Source organism: Mustela nivalis, assembly GCF_964662115.1.
Source record: "Mustela nivalis genome assembly, chromosome: 7".
Lineage (NCBI taxonomy): Eukaryota > Metazoa > Chordata > Mammalia > Carnivora > Mustelidae > Mustela > Mustela nivalis.
Genome location: NC_139026.1, coordinates 5,989,867 through 6,011,581, shown reverse-complemented (window position 1 = coordinate 6,011,581; position 21,715 = coordinate 5,989,867). Strand labels below are relative to the sequence as shown.

The following is a 21,715-nucleotide window of genomic DNA, read 5'->3' as shown; positions in this document are numbered from 1 at the left end:
GATGTGCCGGCAGATAGGTGTGAGTAGTGATAGAGGGAAGGAAAGGACCACTTCAGACGCTCAGCCTGAGCAACTAGAAGGATGGAGCAGTCAGTCCCTTGCAATGGGGACTATGAGTAGAGGCCCCTCGGTGGGTAAAGAATTGGAGGCAGGTCTGAGAGTGAAGCCAGTGGCTCGAATGGAATGACTCGGGTGTTCAGAGGACGTATCTGGCTAGAAACACAAATGTGTCAAATAGGTGTCAAAATATTGACGGTCTCAAACCTTGAGGTTGAATGAGATCCCCAGGGAAGGGACGGAGGTCAAAGAGGAAGGGTCCCAGGACTGGACTCCAGTGTTTAGAAGTCAGAGTTCCACTGGTTCCTAGAACCAGTTGAAGGAAGCTAAGAAGGCTTGGTGGTGAATCGGGCGCAGGGGCATCAGGAGGGTGTGGAATGTTCCAGAAACAAGTAAAGAAAGTGCATCAAGGAGGAAAGAGAGGTTGATAGTGTCAGATGCTGCTGATCCATCAAAGACGATGAGGGCCAGGAAATGACCATTGGATTTAACAATGTGGAGGTCGAAGGTCACCTTGAGAGAGCAGATTTTGATGAATATGTGGACAGAAAGCCCAACTGAATGGGTCATAAAGGAGAGAGAAAAGCTGAAGACAGCGAGTTATCACATTTCTCTTATGAGTCGTGGAGAAAAGTCAGGGTCACTGGAGAGAGATGTGGGCTCGAGAAATACAGGATGGAAGAAATTGTAGCATGTTTGCAAGTTTGAATGCAATATTCTGTTGTTAAGCCCTACTTTACAGATTATGGAGCCAAGACTCAGAAAATTTAAGTAACAGAATCTGTGAGCAACAGAACGAGGCTTTGAATCCCAGTCTGTTTGACCCACTACAAATCCATGCTCCTTAATAGATAACGTTTAAAAAACAAATTAGAATGACACAACTTTTTTTCACGTCACAGTATGTCATGAGCATTTTCCCATACAAATAAAAAGTAAAATCTGACACAACTAAAAGGAAAAATAAACAAATCTGTAATCATATGGACAGACTTAACTCAATTCTCTTAATACCTGATAGACCAAAAAAAAATCAGTAAGGGAATGAAATATTTTAAACAACATGATCAACAAACTTGACCTAATTGACTGCCACCTGGTAGCTCAGTCAGTTAAGTATCTGCCTTTGGCTCAGGTCGTGATCTCAGCATCCTGGGTCCTGGGGTCGAGGCACGGATCAGGCTCCCTGCTCAGTGGAGTCTGCTTCCCCCTCTTCCTCTGCCCTCTTCCCTCTGCTCATGCTCTCTCCTTCTCTCTCTCAAATCAATATATAAAATCTTAAAAAAAAAAAACAAAAAAACAAAACCTTGACCTAACTGATATACATAGAACATTTAGTCAACCATGCCCAGTGCAAGCTTTTTGCAAGTGTGCACGAAATACACACTGAGCCACAAAGCAAGTTTCAAGACTTCAAAGGGTTAAAATCATACTGAATATATTTTCTGATCACAGTGGAATTAGCAAGAAATAAAAAGCAGAACAATGACTAAAAAGTAATTAAACATTTGAAAATGAAGCAAAACACTTTTAAACAACCCACGGGGCAAGGAGGAACTCTCAACAGAAAATTTAAACTGAAAGTTGGTGAAAAGAGGATGTATCAGAACTTGTGGGATGCAGCTAAAGCTGTAGTTAAAGGGCAGTTCATAGCCTTTGATGCACAGATTCAAAAAGAAGAAAGATAGAAAAATCAATGATCCAAGGACCCATCCAAAGAAAGTAGAGGTAGAAGGTACAAAAGCCCTTTTCTGGAGGCTAGGAACAAGACAAGGATGCTGTCACCCATTCATCGTCAGACTGGAGGTCTGAGGCAGTGAGAGAAAGGAAGAGAAAAATAAAAGCATGGATTGGAAAAGAAGAAATGAGACTTCCCTTATTCATGGATGACATGAATAGACTGGGTTCATAGAAAATCCAAAGGGATTTACAGAGACCTATTAGGATTAATGAATGAATTCAACAAGGTCACTCCATATAAAGTCAATATTAAAAAACCAGTCATATGCCTACATACCAGCAATAGACAACCAGAAAATAAACTGGAACTGAGGATGACGTTCCAAGCAGGAGTGAGTCTCTTCCATTAAAATATGCTCTTGTAGGGGCGCCTGGGTGGCTCAGTCGTTAGGCATCTGCCTTTGGCTCGGGTCATGATCCCAGCGTCCTGGGATTGAGCCCCTACATCAGGCTCCCTGCTCAGTGGGAAGCTTGCTTCTCCTTCTCTACTCCCCCAGCCCGTGTTCCCTCTCTCACTAGCTCTCTCTGTCAAATAAAATCTTTAAAAAAATATATGCTCTTGTAGGGGCACCTGGGTGGCTCAGTGGGTTAAGCCTCTGCCTTCAGCTCAGGTCATGCTCTCAAGGTCCTGGGATTGAGCCCTGCTCAGCATAGATCGGGCTCTCTGCTCAGCAGGGAGCCTGCTTCCTCCTCCCCCTCTGCCTGCCTCTCAGCCTACTTGTGATCTCTCTCTCTCTCCATCAAATAAATAAATAAAATCTTTTTTAAAAAGTGCTCTTGTAGAAGGGTAGTTATTCATGTAGAAAGATGCTCATGAGATATTGTAACATGAACAAAAATAGCTATACTACTCCAAAAAGAAAAAAAAAAGTGCGTGTGAGTGTGTGTATGGGTCTTTTTGTGCATATTTATAGAAAAAAGACTGGAAGATATAGAAGTCAATGTTACTAGTATTTATCCTGGAAGAAGATAGGCTTAGGATGATGGTTATTTTCTTTATATATATGCGTATGTATATGTATATATATAATATGTGATATAGATAGATCAATCTATCTATATACCTATAGATCTACAGATATATCTGTCTATATCACATATTATATATATGTGTGTGTATATATATATATATAGAGAGAGAGAGATCTCACGTGTGTGCCCATGTGTGTTTGTGGAGAGAGAGAGAGAGAAATGTTTTTATTCAACAGCTGATACCAGAAGTCCTCACAAGAAAAATACCATGAGTTGCTGGGAGAGAAGAGGGAATGTGGAGAAGTCTGAGGCCACGTGGGAAGCAGTGGCTGGTGGAAATTCCCAGGGGCGGAGGGGAAGGCTGTCTGAGGGCTGGCCGCGTTATATTCTGTTTGGAGTTGTTGGTGTTGTAGCGACAGTCCCTTTGCCTCCTCCCCATCAGTCCCCACCCTCAGTAAACACCCCTACCCTGCATGCCCGGTGTGTGGACTCAAGTTTCATGTATGTCCGGGTGGAGGGGACAGGAACCGTGATAGCACAGACAGGCAGAACCCTCACATCCTCCCCCCTGGGGAACCCGCACATCCCCAGCAAGACTTGGCACCTGCCAGGGGAGGAGCCCAGTTCCTAACCTGTTGATTCTAGATCTCACGGAGTTAAGACCCCAGCTGACACGGGGTGGCATTCATTCTTCACCTTCTCTACAGTGAGCGCATGCTCCTTGCAGAACTAAAATAGAACTGGGAAAGAATGTTTGTCCCCCTTGCAGCTGCTGGGCCGAGAGGGCGAGTCCCGGGGGGCGGGCTCACACCCAGCGCACTGGGCTGAGCCTCCCCCAGGTAAACACCGAGACAGGTGCAGCGACAGGAAATGCTCATGACCTGGCATCCTGGCCCGTGTCTCTGCTTGAGTTTAAGGATAGAAAACAAGGGAGGCCTGGGTGGCTCAGTTGGTTAAGCAGCTGCCTTCGGCTCAGGTCATGATCCCAGCGTCCTGGAATCGAGTCCCGCATCGGGATCCTTGCTCGGCAGGGAGCCTGCTTCTCCCTCTGCCTCTGCCTGCCATTCTGTCTGCCTGTGCTCGCTCGCTCTCTCTGACCAAAAAAAAAAAAAAAAAAAAGATAGAAAACAAGGTCTGCGTGTGGGGGGAGGGAAGTGTGAAGAATTGAGAAGCATCAAGTGTGTTAGGGCTCATGATGGTGCCTGACCTTTTCCTCTTTCTGTGATGTTTTGTTGTTGCTGTGATGTTGCTTGTGTAATCCAAACAGGAAGGGGCTGGTGAGCAGCTCAACATCATTAGGTCGGATGGAGAAACTTCCCTCATCCCCCGCCGCCCCCTGTTCCAGAAGTGGAGGGGCGAGCCAGGGAAGGGGGCCCGGGGGCACCTGCGTGCCTGCGGGGGGCCAGGGGCCACACACGTGTTCATCTTCATAGAAATTCCGCCAGGCGGGAATGCTGGTCCCCAGTTTACAGACAAGAAACCGGAGGCTCGGAGTTTTACGCGGCTGGGACCTGACCCAGCAGGGAGCCCAGCCCTGAGACTCACCGTGTAGACGGACTCGTCCAGAGGCTGCTGCTGGCCGCGGGCGCCCGGGGCCGAGCCCTTCTGGGCGGGCTTCTTCCGAGGAGTCAGCCTCCGTTTCTGTGAGGACAGGAGTCCGGGCGGTCAGAGCCGGGGATGGGCGGCTCCCACCCCACAGACGCCCCAGGGCAGAGAATGGCCGGTTGCCAGGGGGCCACTCAGCACTGCCTCCCCACCCTCCCCAATGATGGGCGGCAAATGCCTCTGGGACCCATGACATGCCACTCCTCTGTCTGCACAGACCGGACGTGGGATTGCCCGTGCTGGGTCACAGTCACGGTGACACGGGGCCAGGGTGACAGGGTCCCCGGCAGCAGAGCTGACCATTAAGGGTGGTCCTGAGAGAGTGCCAGCCAGACCGGATGTCCGGTCCCCCGCTGCCCCTTCCCCTTTCTGGGCCTCACTTTCTTCAGCCAGAACCTTCCTTCGTGAGGTTGTCGCAAGGATTCAGGGGGGATGAGGGGTAAGTGCTTGGCACTCAGGTGGCATGAGGTGGCCCTTGCCCGACCGACACACGCTTGTCAGCCGCCTCTGGCTAGCCGGGTGCTGTGAAGAGGTGGACACCGGCCCTGCGTTCCTGGGACTGAGGACCTAGTGGGGAGATGGATGAGGAACCCCGTTTGACTAAAGTGTGGTCCGTGTGCTGACCGAGAGGACACAGCCCATGGCACACACTGCGGAACAAATGCCTCACCTGGCAGAAAGAGGTGTTTGTTTATTTATTTGAGAGAGAGAGAGAGAGAGAGAGAGAGAGCAGGAGCTTGAGGGGGCAGAGGGAGAGGGAGGAACAGACTCCCAGCCGAGCAGGGAGCCTGACGCAGGACTCGATCCCAGGACCCCGGGATCATGACCTGAGCCAAAGGCAGTTGCTTAACTGACTGAGCCACCCAGGCGCCCCAGAAAGGGGTGTTTAAAACTTAAAGGCTGAGGGCGCGTGGGTGGCTCAGTGGGTTGAACCTCTGCCTTCGGCTCAGATCATGATCTCAGGGTCTTGGGATCAAGCTCTGCATCGGGCTCTGCTCAGCAGGGAGCCTGCTTCCTCCTCTCTGCCTGCCTCTCTGCCTACTTGTGATCACTCTCTCTGTCAAATAAATAAATAAAATCTTAAAAAAAAACCAAAAAACTTAAAGACTGGGGTGCCTGGGTGGCTCAGTGGGTTAAAGCCTCTGCCTTCGGCTTGGGTCGTGATCTTGGGGTCCTGGGATGGAGCCCCACATCAGGCTCTCTGCTCAGCAGGGAGCCTGCTTCCTTCCCTCTCTCTCTCTCTGCCTGCCTCTCTGCCTATGTGTGATCTCTGTCTGTCAAATAAATAAATAAAATCTTAAAAAAAAAAACAAACCAACAACAACTTAAAGGCTGAGAAACTCCTTGGGCAAGAGAGGGAGGGTAGGAAGAGGAAAAAGTGTGTGCCAAGACCTAAGGGAATGGGGGAACCTAAAGAGGGTCAGCTAGGAGGAGACCTAAACATTGACCTAAAGAGGACCAACGAGGGGAGGCAGGGGGACCTCCCCGGACAGGGGGGCCCAGCTGACAGCGTGGATAGCAGAAAGCATCCGAGCTTCACGCAGGAGAGGCCAGGAGGGGCAAGTGTCAGGAAGCTCACGCTGGCCGCGGAGGCAGGGGTGCTGGGCCCGTGGGGGGGGGGCACCGGGCTCAGGGAGACAGGCAGCTCCTTCCGAGGCAGAGGGAGGCCACCCAGACATCCCCCTCCTCGCAGGCACCGCTCTGCCAACCACAGAGCCATGACAGCCTCATGGCGGGGCCGGGGCTAATTAAAACTCCTGGCCGCCTGCCCGTCCCCTGCCTGTGCATGCAGGATTCGCTCCCCCGAGCTACTTTACCGTCAGGCAGAAGCCAGAACCACCCCGGTCACAGCCTGATCGGGGCCCAGGAGAGGGGGCCTCTCCGGATACCAGCCAGGGCTCTCTCCGAACCCTCTCATGCGCTTCTCCACAAACCTGCAAGGCAAGTCTTCACACCATCTCTGGTCCACACTTGAGGACGAGAAGGCTCAGAGAGGGCAGGAGACTTGCCTGAGGCCACAGAGCCCGTTAGATAGGTATTGGCCTCCACGTGGCACTTTACTGTGTACAAAAAAACCCACGAGACACGTCCTTAGTCTCATTTAATTCTCTTCATAGCCTGAGGAAGTAGAGTTTACAGAGGGGTAAACTGAGGCCTGGCCAGCTAGTCGGATGGCTGCCTTTGGGTGGAACCCAGCTGTCTTCTTCCAAATCGAGTGTCCCTCCCCTGCACCACCTGCTTCTGGAGGCGTCTGTCACAGTCAGAGGCTGTGGCTCACCTCAAGATGGCTGGGGGGCTGGTGCTTCTCCCCCGCACTGAGCCTGGTGGCCCAGACACTGTCAAGGCTGGCGGGTGTGAGCTCATGGGCGGGGGCTCTTCTGGACCCCGTGGGGAGCAAGACCCAGGCCCAGCCTCGTGGGGCTCCTACCGACACTGGTGGGGCTGCCGGGGAGGTAAGTGTCACTCTGGGGCTGAGGGAAGGAGCCCCACGACTGCCACAGGTCTGGGGCAGTCTTCTGAGCGCTTGCCCTATTTCCCGAAAACAGAAGAGTCTGAGAAAGTATCGCAGGATACAGGCCATGGGGACAAGGCACCAGATCATATGGGGGCAGCAATGTCACACGTCAGGGACATCCTCAAGGATGGACCATCACATAGAAAGCCACCGATGGGAGTAAAAGGTGACAGCAGCCGTGCCGGGAGGCTGGCGAGGAGGGCACTGCCACAGAGGGCGCGATCCACCGTGTCCTCCCTCGGAGGACAGGGAAGCCATCAGATTTAGCAAGACCTGCATTTGGCTGCGAGCTGGGAGGGGCGGCAAGAGGAGGAGGCAGATCTCCAGGGGTGGTGCAGGGGCAGGGAGAGGAGGCCCGGGCTGTGGCCCACAGGGGGTGACCCTCTCAAAAAATCAGATGGGTGTGTCTTGTTGCAGGAGCAAGATGCTCGGCCCCTTGGAGCCACCCCTGCCCTCCCCAGGTGCCTTGTTCCCTGCCACTCACATTTGCCTTTCCAACTGTGATCTGCAAATGAACAAACCAATCCATGTGGCCACCAGCAGCTTCGGAAACCTGTAGAGCCTCAGTTTCCCCCTCTGTACAATGGGAGTCCACCTCACAGCCTGGCCAGCTGCCACTCATCTTCCAAGTCTCGGCGCTCTCTTAACTAAGCCATCCCTCCCACGAGCACTTGGTGTGTGTCAGGCTACCCAGCCCCCAACAAGGGAGGAGACTAAGTCCCTGTCCTCTGGGGCTTACGTTATGGTGGAGGAAACAGTGACAAAGACATACGCACAGGTATGGAGAGCAGAGCTGGAGGGGACGTGAGGGGGACAGGGAGACCTCTATTCAGGTAAGGAGTGAGGGAAGCCCTGGGCTGGGGGGCTGAGGCAGGCGAGAGGGGGCCACGGGGCCGGATCCTAGACAGACTGTGGGCAGGGCTTGCTGCAGTGGAAGAGGGAGGAGCCACACCCAGCTCGGAGGCTCCCGGCCTGAGCATCCAGGGGCACGGCGCCATCTGCCTAGGAGGGCAGGCTTGGGAGCTACAGAGGGGTGTCAGGACCTGTGGGTGCGGATGCCCACGGGGTTCCCACCGTGGACGGGCTCTGGGGCTCAGCGAGGGGCCCGGGCAGCATCCGTGTAGACAGAGCGGGGAGTGCTCCGAGGAAGGGTCCAGAGACTTGCCATGTGTAGAGGTCGCAGAGACGAGGGAGATCCGCACAGGGCTGCCCTGGGGGTCCAGGAAGCGAGGGAAGAAGTACGCAGTGGAGGAGGGTGCCCTTAGCGGATGAGGGCAGATAGGCCATCCAAGTCAGAGGCTGCCTGCCCTGGGAAGCCAGCCTGGACCCATCCCCAGGCTGGGGACGGGGAGCCCTCTGGTTGCTCTCAAGGCAGGAATCACCTGCCTTTTCTGGGCCAGAAGCTCGGGCTTCGATGGATTTATCTGCAGCCGCCTGGGCTCCTAGGGTCCTCTGTGCCTCCCCCACTGCCTGGCCTTCTCCTCTTGGCCTCCATGGCCGACTGCCTGGCCTGGCCACTGGCTGGGGTCCCCCGCCTCCCCGTCCCCCACCCCATGCTCTGTTCTTTCACTCAGTTCAAACCACACTTGCCTGTGAGGGGCAGGGCTATGGGCGCTGGCCACGCTGGAACAGACCCCGCACCCCAAATTTGGATCCAGTTCCAGGGAGCTCTGGGGACATCTCTGGCCTCTGGCCTTCTAATTTCTCTCTCCTTCAAGGCCAGGCTCCTGCACCCACCCTTCCTCCCCCGTGTGCAGGGAGGGAGGCCAGGAAGCTCTACACACCGCCCTCCCACTGTGGGTCAGGCGCCCCGGCTGGTGTCTCTAAAATGCTCGCTCCCACCCTTCCCAGGTGAGGCGGGATCCATCCTCATCCCTGTTCCTGGAGGAGGACAGCCAGGCTCGGAGAGGGCTGTAGCTTGGCGAGAGGGCAGGGGCTGCCTCTGTCTTGCTTTCCACTGTGTCTGGCACTTAGCCTGGTGCCTGGCACGTTCTAGATACTCGGGAGCTATTCCTGGAAGGAGAGAGAGGCTAGGAGTGCTTGAAGCCGCGCAGGACGGGGAGGGGCTGGGCTCCGAAGTGGGGCCGGGCTGAGTCTTACCCCCAACTCCCCTCCTCCCGGACTTTACTGACCACCTGCTCTGCTCCGGGTGCCTCCCTGACCTGGCAGGACCCCGAGCTCCACACATGACAAGCCAGTTTTTGCAGAGCAGCGGCTGCAGTGGAAGCTCAGGGTCAAGGTCTCGCCCTGACTCGGTTCTGCCCCTCACCTGCTGGGCTTCCTGCCTGCAGAAGGCACCCTTGCAGTCTCTCATACAAGCTGGCGTGGGGGTCCACAGCCCGAGTGGGGGTCCTTCATCGCCCCTGCCCGACACACAGCCTCTGTGTCCACACCCACGTCCCACTAGGCGCTCAGCTGATGTTTGCTGAGTGACAAGTCCAGAGCCGTCCTACCTGCCACCATCATGGGAAGAGCAGCGGGGGTTGGGGGAAGGAATATACTGGGGTTAAAAGCCGAGCTGGGCGCACAGTAGGGGCTCAGCACATGTTAGTTGAAGGAGGGAAAGAGCCCAGGGGCGGGGGGGCCTCTCTCCTAAATGCAGGATTCATGGAGGCCCAGGGAAGAATTTCCCATTGTTTTCCGTCTTCCCTGCTCAGTTGTCCCTGCGGCCAGGCCAGAGGCAGGGGGCCAAGGGCCCACGGAGGGGTCCTCGCCTTCCCGGGGACCTCATAGCAGAGCCTGCTCCTGGGTGGAACGGAGTGGACTCCTTCTGTGGCTTGTTGGCCGGATGAGCCCGATTAGGACCTGGTCACGCCAGGGTCATGCCCCACACCCGCGGATCACAGGACAGCAGAGGAACTAGAACGGTGGCTGACGCTGTCACCAGGCTGCGGCTCCCAGATGGCGGGAAAGGCAGCCTCCAGAGTTTTAGGGCCGGCCCAATGGGCATGTTCATCTTCTTTTATCACCCTGGAGCCTTTTCTGGAGAGTGACCATGTCTCCAGCCCGAGGCAAAGTGGGACACTGGGGCCGGGGTCTGAGCCTCCAACCTGCCTCGCTCGCCACTTCCCCAGAAGCCACCCTCGTCCCACCTCGGCCGCCCCTGCCCGGACTGCTGCAGTAGCTCCTCACCGAGTCTCCCTTCCCCCGCTTCTCACAGCTGCCGGAGGGTCCATCGGGGTCAGTCTGATCCTGCCCCACATCTCCCGACGCCCTGTGGGGCCGCCCAGTTCACTTAGAGTAAACCCAGTCAATGTGCCTCGCCTGACCTGCAGGGCCTCCATCCACACACACACACACACACACACACACACACACCGCCCCTGAACTCAGGCGGCGGGGCCCACCCGGGGCCTCCCTGCAACTCCTGCCTCAGAGCACTCACCCCTGAGGTTCCCCTGTTGCACACACTCTTCCTGACGTCTGCCTGCCCCTCTTCCTTCCGGGTGCGGTGTGCGGAGGCCCTTCCAGCTTCTTACTGAAAACCACAATCTCCCTCCTTCCCACACTCATCACGGTCTCGCCCAACACTCATCGCATCCGTTAGGCTATTTATTTCTCTGTTTGTTTAGGGTCTGCCTCCCCTCAGCTGGAATGCAGATCTGAAGCAGGCAGGGATTTCTTGGGGACCGTTTTAGTCATTGCTATGGCCCTGCGGCCTCCACGGGGCCTGGAGTCGAGTACGTCCTCATGTGGGTTGAATGAGCAAATGCATGAAATCCTGTCTCAGGGGGCCCTTCCCTGGGTGTGGATGGGGACGGGCAGGTGCAGGGGCTGAGCCTCTCTTGACCCGAGGAACCCTCTTCCCACACTCAGGGCCTTCGCTGATGGAGCTGCTCCCCAGACTTGCCCCCAAAGGCAAGCAAGGAGTCGGGGAGCTCCTGGTCTGGAGAGGGCAGAGCACAGGCCCGAGCTGTTCTGATGGAGGCCTTCAAGGAGCCAGGACAGAGGGTCCAAATTGCAGGCTGGGGCCCTGACCATCATCTTTGCCCCCCCTCGCCCCGCCCTGAGCCGGGCAGAACCTGGCACCCACTGGGAAGGCATTCTACCGCCCAAGAAACATCGACTGAGCACGCGAGGGCCTGCACAGAGCCACGCAGACAAGCTCACTGCGGACTCCATCCTCAGGGTACTTACGGAATCAGCCCCCCAGGACTGGGTGACAAGAAGAGTGATAAGAGCCCACGGGGGAGACGACCCTCCCTGCGTTGGTGCCACCACAGCCCGAACAGGAGTCAGCCGGGCACAGACCTGGACCAAACACCCCATCCACCTGCCACTCCAGCCCCTGCCCCTGCCACAGGCTTGCCGGGAGACCTCGGGCGAGCCACCACCTCTCTGGGCCTCGCTTTCCAGAGTTGTAAAATGGGAAGAAACGTCCCTCACAGAGCGACGGTGGGACGCCGAGGGGAGGGCAGGGGTGCCCGGTAGACGGCAGCTGTGAGGAAGCGCTTCCTCCTCCCTTCTGGGGTGCTGGGCATCCGGAAAAACCAGGACAGTGTGGCTCAAAAGAGCCAGAAGTGGGGCCTGAGCCTTGCACCGAAACACCGGGGACGACCTGTGACCTAGAAAAGGCGGGTGGACCCTGGTTTTGTGCGAGACCCAAGGGGACCTGGCGTTGGCAAGAGGGTACCCCGGGCCCAGCTGTGGAGGTGAGCGAGGAGGGGTCCGTGTGCAGGGAGACCACGAGGAAGGCTATGGCCGCAGCCCTCCCCAGGGCCCCGGGGCGCCGTGCGGGGCGGGTGGGCGGGCAGCCCCTCCGCTCCTCGGGAAGCTCCCGGAGCCACAGCGAAGGGCCCGGACAGGCAGTGCTGCCGTGTGTGCGGATCCCCTACCTTCTTCCAGAGCAGCAGGGCTGTGACCAAGACGCTCAGTGCAGTCAGGAGGCCCGTGAAGCCGGAGAGCAGGAGCAGCTGGGAGTCCTGCGCGGGGGCTCGGTACCCTGTGTCTGGGAGGAGGGCAGGGAAGCAGAGGGTTAGTCCCCTGAGAAAGGCAGGGATGCACCCCACCCCGCCAACCCCCAGGCCCCCCACTCCTCTGTTCTCCTTTACCCAGCACGCCACTGTCAGCACTCCCCCACCGCGAGCCCCCCAGACCCCACGAGGCCAGCAAGGTGCTCCTTCCCACGCTGGCTTTGGTCACACCCCTTTCTAGGTTGGCAGCCTTGATTCTTGTCAAGCCATCTTTTGCTTCTTGAGTCACCTGCCTTGGGGTGAGTTGGCTCCCCCGAGAGCTGCCTGTGGGACCCTGGGCGAGTCACGCCATCTCTCGGGGCCTTCTATGCTCCGCATGAGGAACAGCGGACATGGGGACAGGTGTGATGGGGCGGTGGGGGGGTGGCCTGGGCCTAGCAGGGGACTGGCCTTCACAGGGGCAGGTGCAGGGCCCCGCCTGGCCCCTTCCCTTGGGCCATCCCTCCTTTTATGCCTCCCTCGCTCCCTGCACCTGCCGGCAGAAAGGGCCGGTGCCAACCATGCGCCAGGTGCGCCCGTGTCTGTTATTAATCAAACATTTCCTAGTAGCAGACACCAGCCCTCGCACACAGGATCCTGTTCATCCCCATAAAAGCCCTCGACGGGCAGGGTGTTGCCACAAAGCCCGGGCCCAGAGCCACAGCCCGGCCAGCTCCCCGAACCCCCACTGCTCCTGGTGGGAAGCACGGACGCAGGTCAGAGCCTCATGGCTTTGCCGATGATAACTTTTCAGTCATCACTCCTTCAGGGATGTGATGAAACTAGGAACCTTTCCCAGAAATACCTACATGAGCCAAGTGCTGCCATAGACACACACATTCATGAGCCCAATGGTGTACTCAGCCCCTGACACTCCCCCCTCACACACACACACACACACACACACACGCACACACACACACACACACGGTGCCGCAGCGATGCTGAGACCAGTGCGCCAGGGACTTCTCTGGGGCACCTGCCAGAGGCGGCCGGAGGCACAGCCATGACCCAGGCTTCCATCCTTCCCAAATCAAGGTAGATGTTGGCACACCTGCGTGGTCAGGGGCTCCCTGAGGACACGGTTGCCTTTTACCCAAGCTGATCAATGAGACAGATATTCCCCTTGATCAATGAGACAGCTTTATTTATTTATTTGTTGGTTTATTTCTTGTTGATTTTTTTTTTGTAGCGATCTCCATGTTTCTTTCTCTTTTTTAAATTTTTTTTCAGTGTTCCAGAATTCATTGTGCACCACACCCAGTGCCCCATGCAATACGTGCCCTCCTGAATACCCACCACCAGGCTCACCCCAGCCCCCACACCCCCAAAACCCTCAGTTTGTTTCTTCATCTCCCAATGTCTTCCGTGTAAGATTTTATTTATTTATTTGACAGAGAGAGACACAGCGAGAGAAGGAACACAAGCAGAAGGAGTGACAGGGAGAGGGAGAAGCAGGTTTCTGGCTGAGCAGGGAGCCTGATGCAGGGCTCGATCCCAGGACCCTGGGATCATGACCTGAGCAGAAGGCAGGTGCTTAAAGACGGAGCCTCCCAGGCGCCCTGTTGCCTGCTTTAGATCCTGTGGCCCCAGACTTGCTGTGTGAACCCTCTGGACCCTGCAGGAAGCCTCACCTCTGACCAGGATGAAGACGCCTTCGCTGATCATTTTCAAGTCCTGCCAGTCCACGGAGCAGTAGTAGGTACCAGTGGCCGACGCGCTGGGCAGCATGGGGGTGACCCGGCATTGCAGGGTGTGCGTCTGGTTCTCTTTGGCCAGGTCGGGTGAGCATTTCATCTGCTCCTTGGGGCTCTCCCGTTTCTGGAGGTCCACGTGAAAGTACCAGGTTGTGAAGTCCCTGAATTTGGGGCTGTCCGGGTACGTGATTCTGCAGTCGAAGGAAATGGCCTTGTTGGCCAGAGAGACCAAAATGGGGGCACCAATTTGGGTCACAGACTGCCCTCCTGCAGGGGAAGAGAAAGGAAAGAGTGGGAGCTTACCCTCCGGGTCGCTTCAGTCCTTTCTACCTCCTCGCGAGGACCTCGGCTCACGCTCACACTCACAGCACCGTTCACGCAGGCGCTGTGTGCGGGCGTTGTGCCAAGTGCCTCACACATAGAGCTCTCCGTCTCCCGACACACCCAAGGCGAAGTGTGTAAGAGCTCCACTTCACAGAGAGGAAGAGTCCGAGGGTCAGGCAGGTCAAGCTGCTAGCTTTCACTCTCTCAGCAGGGATGGCGTGGAGCTACAACCCTGCCCAAGGCGGGCAGACTCCACACCCCATAGCCCTAACCGCTTTCCTGATCAAAGGCCAAGAAGCCACATTGGATAAAAGCACCAGCCTGAGAAGACCCAGAGCTGCTGGAGAATGAGAAGTAAAGAGGAGGGAGACAGGAGACAAGACAAAGAAATGCTCCCTGGCAGGAAGAAGGAGCTTCCCGGCAGTGGCCCCCCCGGAGGGTTCAGGGTTCAGGGTTCTCCCCAGCCCGTAGGGGGAGCCAAGCCAGCCATCAAGAGAGAAGAGCCTTGCCCTGAATCAGAGCTCGGAGAAACATTTGTCAAGTTTCTATGGACGGTAACAAAAAATGCCCCAAGAGCAGCTTTCCAGCAGCACAGAGGGAGCCGTTCGGGCCACAACCAGGATGTCTGATGACCGTTACAAAGGCAGGTGTCTATGCGGGCCTCCTTCCTGGACACCTGGACACCCCTCCTCATCACAGGCTCCTAGGAAAACACTGGCACCTGCCGGGCTGGGCCTCCCACCCTCCCGCAGGCTCCGGGCCCGAGCAGCACAGGTCCCCTCACACCCCCAGATGTCAGCACACGAGCCCCCACAGCTTCAGCACGCCTCGTCCCCTAGCCCCTTCCTTCTCCAGCAGCCGAACGGACAGTTCTAAACGGAGGTCGGCAGGAAGCAGCCAAGAACACGCCGGCCGGGTTGTTGGTCGGGAGAAGATCGCACATTGGAGTGACTCAGAGGAACCGGCCAGGTGTATTTTGTTGGGAGAGGGCAAGGCATGGGCCCCCAGGGGACCGGGGTGTGGGGCTGGCATGAGGCCAGACTGGACTGGTCTCTGGGCTCTTCCACTGAGCCCCGCGCTGGGTCCCCAGGGGAGGTGAGGCCAGGGCCTCTGGACGACTTGGGGACAGGACAGAGGGGGTCCTCTCAACCAGCCAGTCCCTCGGAGCTCCCACTGCGTGCTTCTTTTGTGCTTCGTGCTGAGTCACAGAAGAGTTCGCCCCTCCACCAAAGAGCGAAAGGCAGTTCCAGTCCCAGGGACCGGGCTGGATGTCCAGGGGACTAGGGGGACCGGCTTCGCTGTCCTGCAGGACTATGACGGTGTTCGCACCTGGAGAAGCCCCTGGGCTGGGACCCAGGGTTCTCCTCCACTGAGCGGGGCGGGAAAGATTTCACGGGTCCTTGGTGTCACTGGGCACGCCAGTGGGGTGGCCGTTGTGGTTTAATGACACCGCTCTGTGCTGTCGTAAGAAAGAGGAGCTCTGATTCAGGCCCGAAGTTCCCCTGACACATGGCAGCCAGGGCAGAGGCGCGGCGGGCGGAGGAAGGGGTCATGGCATCATCCCAGGTAAGGACAAGCAGCCAGAGGGTTGAGACAGACCTGGTTTGCCCTGCCCATCAAGGCCATGCTGCACACAGGCTGTGGCCATGCTCCTCACCCCCCCCAAAGGGCCACTTCCCATGCTGCAGCTACCCCTGCACGCCCTTCCGGCTAGGACTCCTACCCAGACCTCCAGACTCAGCTCAGGACCCGCTCTGACTTCTAGCTGCATTCTCCCGTTTGGCTCTGCAGGCGGCCAGTCCTCCCTGCTAGGGGTTGGGAGGTGGGAACCTGGCCAAAACCACCAGGAAAGTGGCCACACCAGGGCTGGTACGGAGGGCTCGCCCCTCCCCCCACTTCAGATACCTGCTTCTCACCGCAGACCCAGAGGGGCTCTGGTGGGACCCTCGCAAACCTTGCAGGTTGCCCCCCGAGTGCACAGGGCTGGCGCAGTGGCTGGTGTCCATCTTGCACCTGGTGGCGGCTGTATGATTTGTCCCTTGTTCAGGTCAAGGGCGCCTGTGCCCTGTGGAACAAGGTTGGCCGGAGCAGAGTGAGCTGGTCTCAGAGTGGGCTGGTCTGGGGATCTTCTTAGATTCTGCCCATGGGCCGCGCGAAGAGGGGCACAGGGTTCAGAGCAGAGGACTGGGGAGGAGGGGTGGGTGGCCACTCGGGTTCCTGGGACTGAGGCGGGGCGGGGGGGCGGGGCGCCAGGGGAGGCCGGCTGGCACACCCCAGTGACCCACGAGCGTGTCCGAGGGGGTCCACCGCACCCACCCCGAGGGGGTCTAGGGGGAGAGGGGGAGGCCAGGCTGCGTGTCCCCAGTGACAAAAAAGAGGCAAGGAAGTGAGCAGAGCCCCGAGTCCTCGCTGAGTCCAGAAAAGCGAACGCCAGACTGGCCCTTCTGCCTAGAAAGTACCAGGCCCACAGGGCAGGGCACACGCGGCCTGGAGTGGCCTCCACAGGACAGCCTGTCTACTGCCTCAGGCCTTGGGCCTGGGCCGGACATGGGGGACGGGGGAATGGGGGACTCCCTGGGGTACAGACCCAAGCCTGGGGCGCCAGAGAACCCTCCCCCCAGCAGCGGCCTCCTCCGGCTCTCCCCACTTACTCCTTATCTGTTACCCTTGTTGGGAAAGATTTTGTCTACTGCCCACTTTTTGAATCTGTGGCCACTTGCACTGCGGTCTTGAGAGCGGTAGGGAGGGGCCCCTGTCCTACCCTGACCCAGGCACCCCATGCCGAGTCCCTGGGGGGAGGGATTCACAATCAAAGAACTTGGCTGGGTGTAGAAAGGATGCCCCCCCATCTGCCCACCCCACCCCCTATACAGGACACCCCGCACGCAGTCCTGCTCTGGAATCTGGACTCCCCGCCCAGCACCCCACCCCGCACCCCTACCCCAGGCAGAGAGCTGCCTGGAGCTGCTCCCCAGAGAACCACACACCATCTTGCCGACTGACCCTGCTGCGGTGCCCCCCACCCCGGAGGAGACCCAGGAAGGAGTCTGAAATCAATTTACATGGTGAGGACAAGCAATTTTTAAAAATAGAACCTTGCAGCATTTTGTGCGTAACGACGACGCTTTTTGTGAACTTTTGGTTTCAGTTACAGTCGCACAAGTGGGTTCAGACAGGGTCGTGCTCTAACACGCATCCCTTTGCTTTGGGTCACCTTTAAAAAAAAAATTGCACGTTCTTGGGTTGGAGGATCCAGTCCACGATTCCGGGACCCACGCAGCCCAGCGGAGTGGTCCTCTGTTCACACCCCCGCGGACGCCAGGCCTGCTGGGCCGTTCCCCTTGCTCAGAATGCTGTCCTGTTCCCTTCCTCTCCCAGAATTGGGGGTCACCCTCTCGGTCTGCGGGACTCCCTCTGCCCCACAGAGACACTCGCGTGGTGTCGCTGTGAAGCTGTGTGATGACAACGCGTTACTGTTACTGCGGGGCGGGGGCCAGGGGACACACTCCCCTTTTGCAGAGGACAAACCCGAAGCTCTGAGAGAGGAAGAGGTTTGCCGAGAAGCACAGCTAGTCAGGGGCGGGCATGGGATTGTAAGCGGGGTCTCTTTGGGTCCTTAACTCCAAACTCTTCATCACTGCCCTATGCCACAATTTTAAAATCTGGGAGCAAGACAAAGAAAACATCTCTCAAATGAAAGGATTGCACCCCTTTATTTTTTTTTAAGATTTCATTTATTTATGAGACCGAGAGAGACAGAGAGCACAAGCAGGGGAGCCACAGGGAGAGGGAGAGGGAGAAGCAGGCAAGGGGCTGAGCAGAGAGCCCGATGCGGGGCTGGATCCCAGGATCCTGGGATCATGACCTGAGCTGAAGGCAGACGCTTAACCACGGAGCCCCCCAGGTACCCCGAGCTGCACCCCTTTAAAGGGAGCTACAAATTCAGAGGCCATTTTTCTAGATTTGGGTCATCTAATAGACATGTCGTCTGGCAGGATACGAGGACAAATCTCCTCACCAGAACAGACCCTGCCGCTTTATAGGGACAGCTACTGTTATCCAGCTCAAGATCTGCAGCTCCCAGAGCAGAAGCATGTGGTCCCACAAACCGTGTACAGACGGTCCCGTGTCAGCACCAACCGAGTGCCCAAAGGGCCAGCCAGCGCCCCTCCTTCACTGCAGCGATGACACGCCCCCAACCCTGGCATCGGGCACTCCCTGCCCGCTCTCCCCAGCTGCCCCGCCCCCTCGCAGCCCCACTGGCCCCCCTGGCCCAGGCCTTGCCCCAGCTGTCCACTCTGCCTGGAACTCGATCCCTTCCGTGGCCCCCAGCCTCGGCAGCCAAGGGGGTGAGGATCCAGACGTGCTGATCAAAGGTATCCATCCCCACTTCGGTCGATTTTAAAGGAAAGTACTTTGATTCTCCAGCTACAGAAGAAAGCAGTTCCCACGGTCTTTATTTTAGGCATGGAGTTTCACCCTCTAATTTAATTCTGGCGTCTCTCAGAGCCATGCCATTTTTTTTTTTTTTTTTTTTTATTCCTTTAAGGCCCATGTGAAGGGCTGCTGGGAAGCCACAGACATGGGGCTGCTGGCTTTATCACAGGGCTCCAGCCATTTGCCTGAGCACGAATCCCAGGACACCACCGAAAAACGGGGGAGTCCTTCAGGACCTGCGCATCAAACAACGGCGTGTGGCCAAGTGGCTGATTAGGGAGAGGCGTGTAGCAGGCCTTGGAAGGCAACCTTTGAACAGAGAGTGTGTACTCTGAAGCTTTTAGCGCTGGTGCCCTCGGAACACTGCCATCAGACCGGCTGTCACATCTTTCAACACCTCTGAATTACAGAGATACAGACGGATGTGGCTGGCCTCGGGGGCCATTTCCACCACCCTGCCTGCGTTCTGTTCTAAAGCCTCCAGACTCTAGACCCTGGGAGCACCGTGACCACGCGGGGACACAAACCGAGTGCAGAAGGTCGACTGTCTGGTCCCAGAAACGCAGAGGCTTTGTGGGTATTCACAAGCATTTGTATAACAATCACCTCTCCTTCAGGTTGAAAAAGGCAAGTTTCTCCAACTTTGAGGGTGCCGCCTAGGACAGCTGGGGACTCAGTTTCTCCCTGCATACCGTCCTCTGCCCTCAAAGAAGGACGTCAGGTTGGGGTGGAGATGGAGATAGGACCAAAGAGGGAGAATGGGGGTTCCGGTTCTTGTCCCTGGATGGGTGTAGGACAACATGGAGTGAGGGGGGAGACCCCACCAGGGCACCCCCCCTTGCAGGGGGCACCCTCCCGAAGTCCTGCCAGGGCGGGCTGGGCCCCGCCACTGGGCAGAGCTCGCTGATGAAGCCGGAACGTGGGAAGATAAAGGGAAGTCCCAGAGCCTGCCGAAACCCAGAGCAGGGGACCCAGCCCTGCGGGGAGGAGTGGAGAAATCCAGGAGGGGCAACTCTGGGACTGGGTCTTTGTTTTTTTTAATTATAATTTTTCAGCCCCTCCCCCCCCCTTACAAAAAGGAAACGTGAGTGAGTGCCGTAGGAGTTCTAAACACCACAGCGAAGGATCAAGAATGTTGAACTTGCCCACAGTTCTGCCACCCTGACATCACGGCTGTGGACATCCAATCCCGTTGCCAGGCTGGGCTTTGAAGGAAGAGTGGGAGGCAGCCAGGTGGGGGAGGGGAGCAGAGATGGGGGCGGGTGACGTACAAAAAGCTCTTGGATGAAGCTTCTAGAAGTCATCATTGGTAGCTGCGGGACTCAAAAGGAGCTGTGGAGGCATAAGGGTTGGGGGGGGGCGGCTCAGGGAGGTGAGAGGGAGGCGGTGCAGGGCAAGGGTTGTCCTGGAAACCCAGGGGGAGCTTCTGAGGGCTTCTAGATCTGGGATGGACAGGATCACATTCTGTGCTAGAAAGACCAAGAGAGGGGCATCTGGGTGGCTCAGCTGGTTAAGGGTCCAACTCTTGATTTCGGCTCAGGTCATGATCTCAGGGCTCTGAGATTAAGCTCGGTGTCGGGCTCCTTGCCGGGCATGGAGCCTGCTTAAGATTCTCTCCCTCTCCCTCTGCCCCTCCCTGATCTAAAAAAAGAAGGAAAGAAAGATAACAAGAGAAACACTACAGAGTTCCCATCTTCTCCAGCTGCCGAAAACCCTCACATTAGTGATTCATTCTGACGGCTTGGGACCCCTCCCCTTCCAGGCTCCTTCTAAAATATAAATGCTTCTGGCTGTCAACACGCAAACTCCTTCCTATAGACGCCTTCGCCAGATCACTTTTATCCTGACTTCTCTTAAATCTCTATCTCCCCAAAGATCCGGTGCCCTCCGGGCGCGAAATCACTCACCATCCTCCAAGCTGCGCAGCCTCTCCTTCCCCAGCCTCTGCCCTGCCAGCCCTGTCCCTGCCTCCTGTCAGCCTCTTCCCCTCCCATGGCAAGCGGAGGTCAGCCAAGGTCTTAGAGCCAAGGCTGTGGCTCCCACTGCTTCTGGCCTTGATCCTCACTTGCAAATGTCTTCCTCTCTGACCTTTCCTCCTCCCCAGAGAGCTCCCCAGCCAGCACCCTCTCTCCTGGCCCTTTCTCTGGCTTTTCGCACAGAGCCCACCTCTGAAGGTTGGGGACCACCTGTTCCCTGGTGCTGTTGGGACCCCCGGCTGCCCAGGGGAGCTCTGTCGTGTCCTTCATGCCTCTGAGTTCCTGAGCAGAACCACAGGGGAACACCTTGGTGGGGCAGGGCTGGCCATTGGGTTTGTGGGGGGGCAGGGGAGAGTGGACCAGAGTGGGCACCACAGAGAAGGTCGCCAAGTTTGACCTTGAGCAACAGGTTGGAGTCACCAGGTGGGCAAGTGCAAGGACCCCTTCCAGGAAAAGGGGGCATCGGGAGCAAAGGCTTCAGGGCAGGCCGTCATCCAGCAGGGCTGGAAAGTGGGTTTGGGGGGCAGGAGCCGAGAGCCACGGGTAGCTCAGGGCCAAGGGGTGGGAGAGGGTCTTGTCTAAACCCACTGTGGTGAGGGGCCAGCTGGTGGCCCTGGGGGTCTGCGGCTGTGCTCCACGGACCCTTGAGGGATCGGTCTTGTATATAAAGGTTGTCTGGTCCCGAAAAGGGGAGTTAGTGGTTCAAAGGGGATGTACCCAGAGGGCACCGGGTGGCTCAGGTGGGTCAGCATCCGACTCTTGATTTTGGCTCAGGTCATGATCTCAGGGTGGTGACAGTGAGCCCCCAGGTCAGGGGTCTGCTTGAGATTCTCTCTCCCTCTCTCTCTCTGCCTCTTCCCCTGCTGGAGGGTGCGCTCGCTCGCGCTCTCTCTCTCTCTCTCTCAGACCTTTCCTCCTCCCAGAGAGCTCCCCAGCCAGAAATGGCCTTCAGAAATACGGCCACAGAGCCTGCGCTGCCGGGAGGGCCTCTGCTGACTGAGAAGCCGGCTTGCCTTGCCTGGGGTTGTGCCCGCGCGGCCCCCCTCCCCCAGCCCACCGCGGGTGAGCACGGATCTGGCTTCTGACATCACCTTCTTCCCCCACAGTCCATGCAGTCCTGGCGGGGGCGGGGGGCGCGGGGGGAGCGGAAACAACCCGGCTTCACCACACCTTCCCTTACAGGCAGCCCAACCCCATGGTTGAGGCCCTCCCGGAGGGGTCCCACGGGCCAGGTCCCAGGGCCACCGGTGGTCCTGGATGTGCCTTCTTGTTCCCGTTGGCAAGGGGCCTGCATCAGAGGGCGCCCAGGACCCCAACAGGGAAGTGGGGGCGGAGTGCTGGGGTGACCCGGCCGCGTCTCCCGAAGCTCCCAGGCCGGCCACACTGTCCTCTCCAGGGGACCAGGAGCTCCTCCCGCCAACTTCACACCCAATCCCTCCC

The 21,715-nt window shown here is 57.5% G+C and overlaps 1 protein-coding gene across 1 annotated transcript in view; it reads right to left on the bottom strand.

Annotated features, from left to right (window-relative positions):
- The window catches only part of NFAM1 (NFAT activating protein with ITAM motif 1), a 34,818-nt gene that overhangs the window by 8,098 nt on the left and 5,005 nt on the right, over nucleotides 1–21,715 (bottom strand). The window contains exons 2-4 of the mRNA XM_082740046.1: nucleotides 13,476–13,805; nucleotides 11,725–11,837; nucleotides 4,315–4,410 (exon numbers count right to left, since the gene is read on the bottom strand). Of these exons, the coding sequence (XP_082596172.1) occupies nucleotides 4,315–4,410; nucleotides 11,725–11,837; nucleotides 13,476–13,805 (539 nt within the window). The remainder of the gene's footprint in view (nucleotides 1–4,314; nucleotides 4,411–11,724; nucleotides 11,838–13,475; nucleotides 13,806–21,715) is intronic.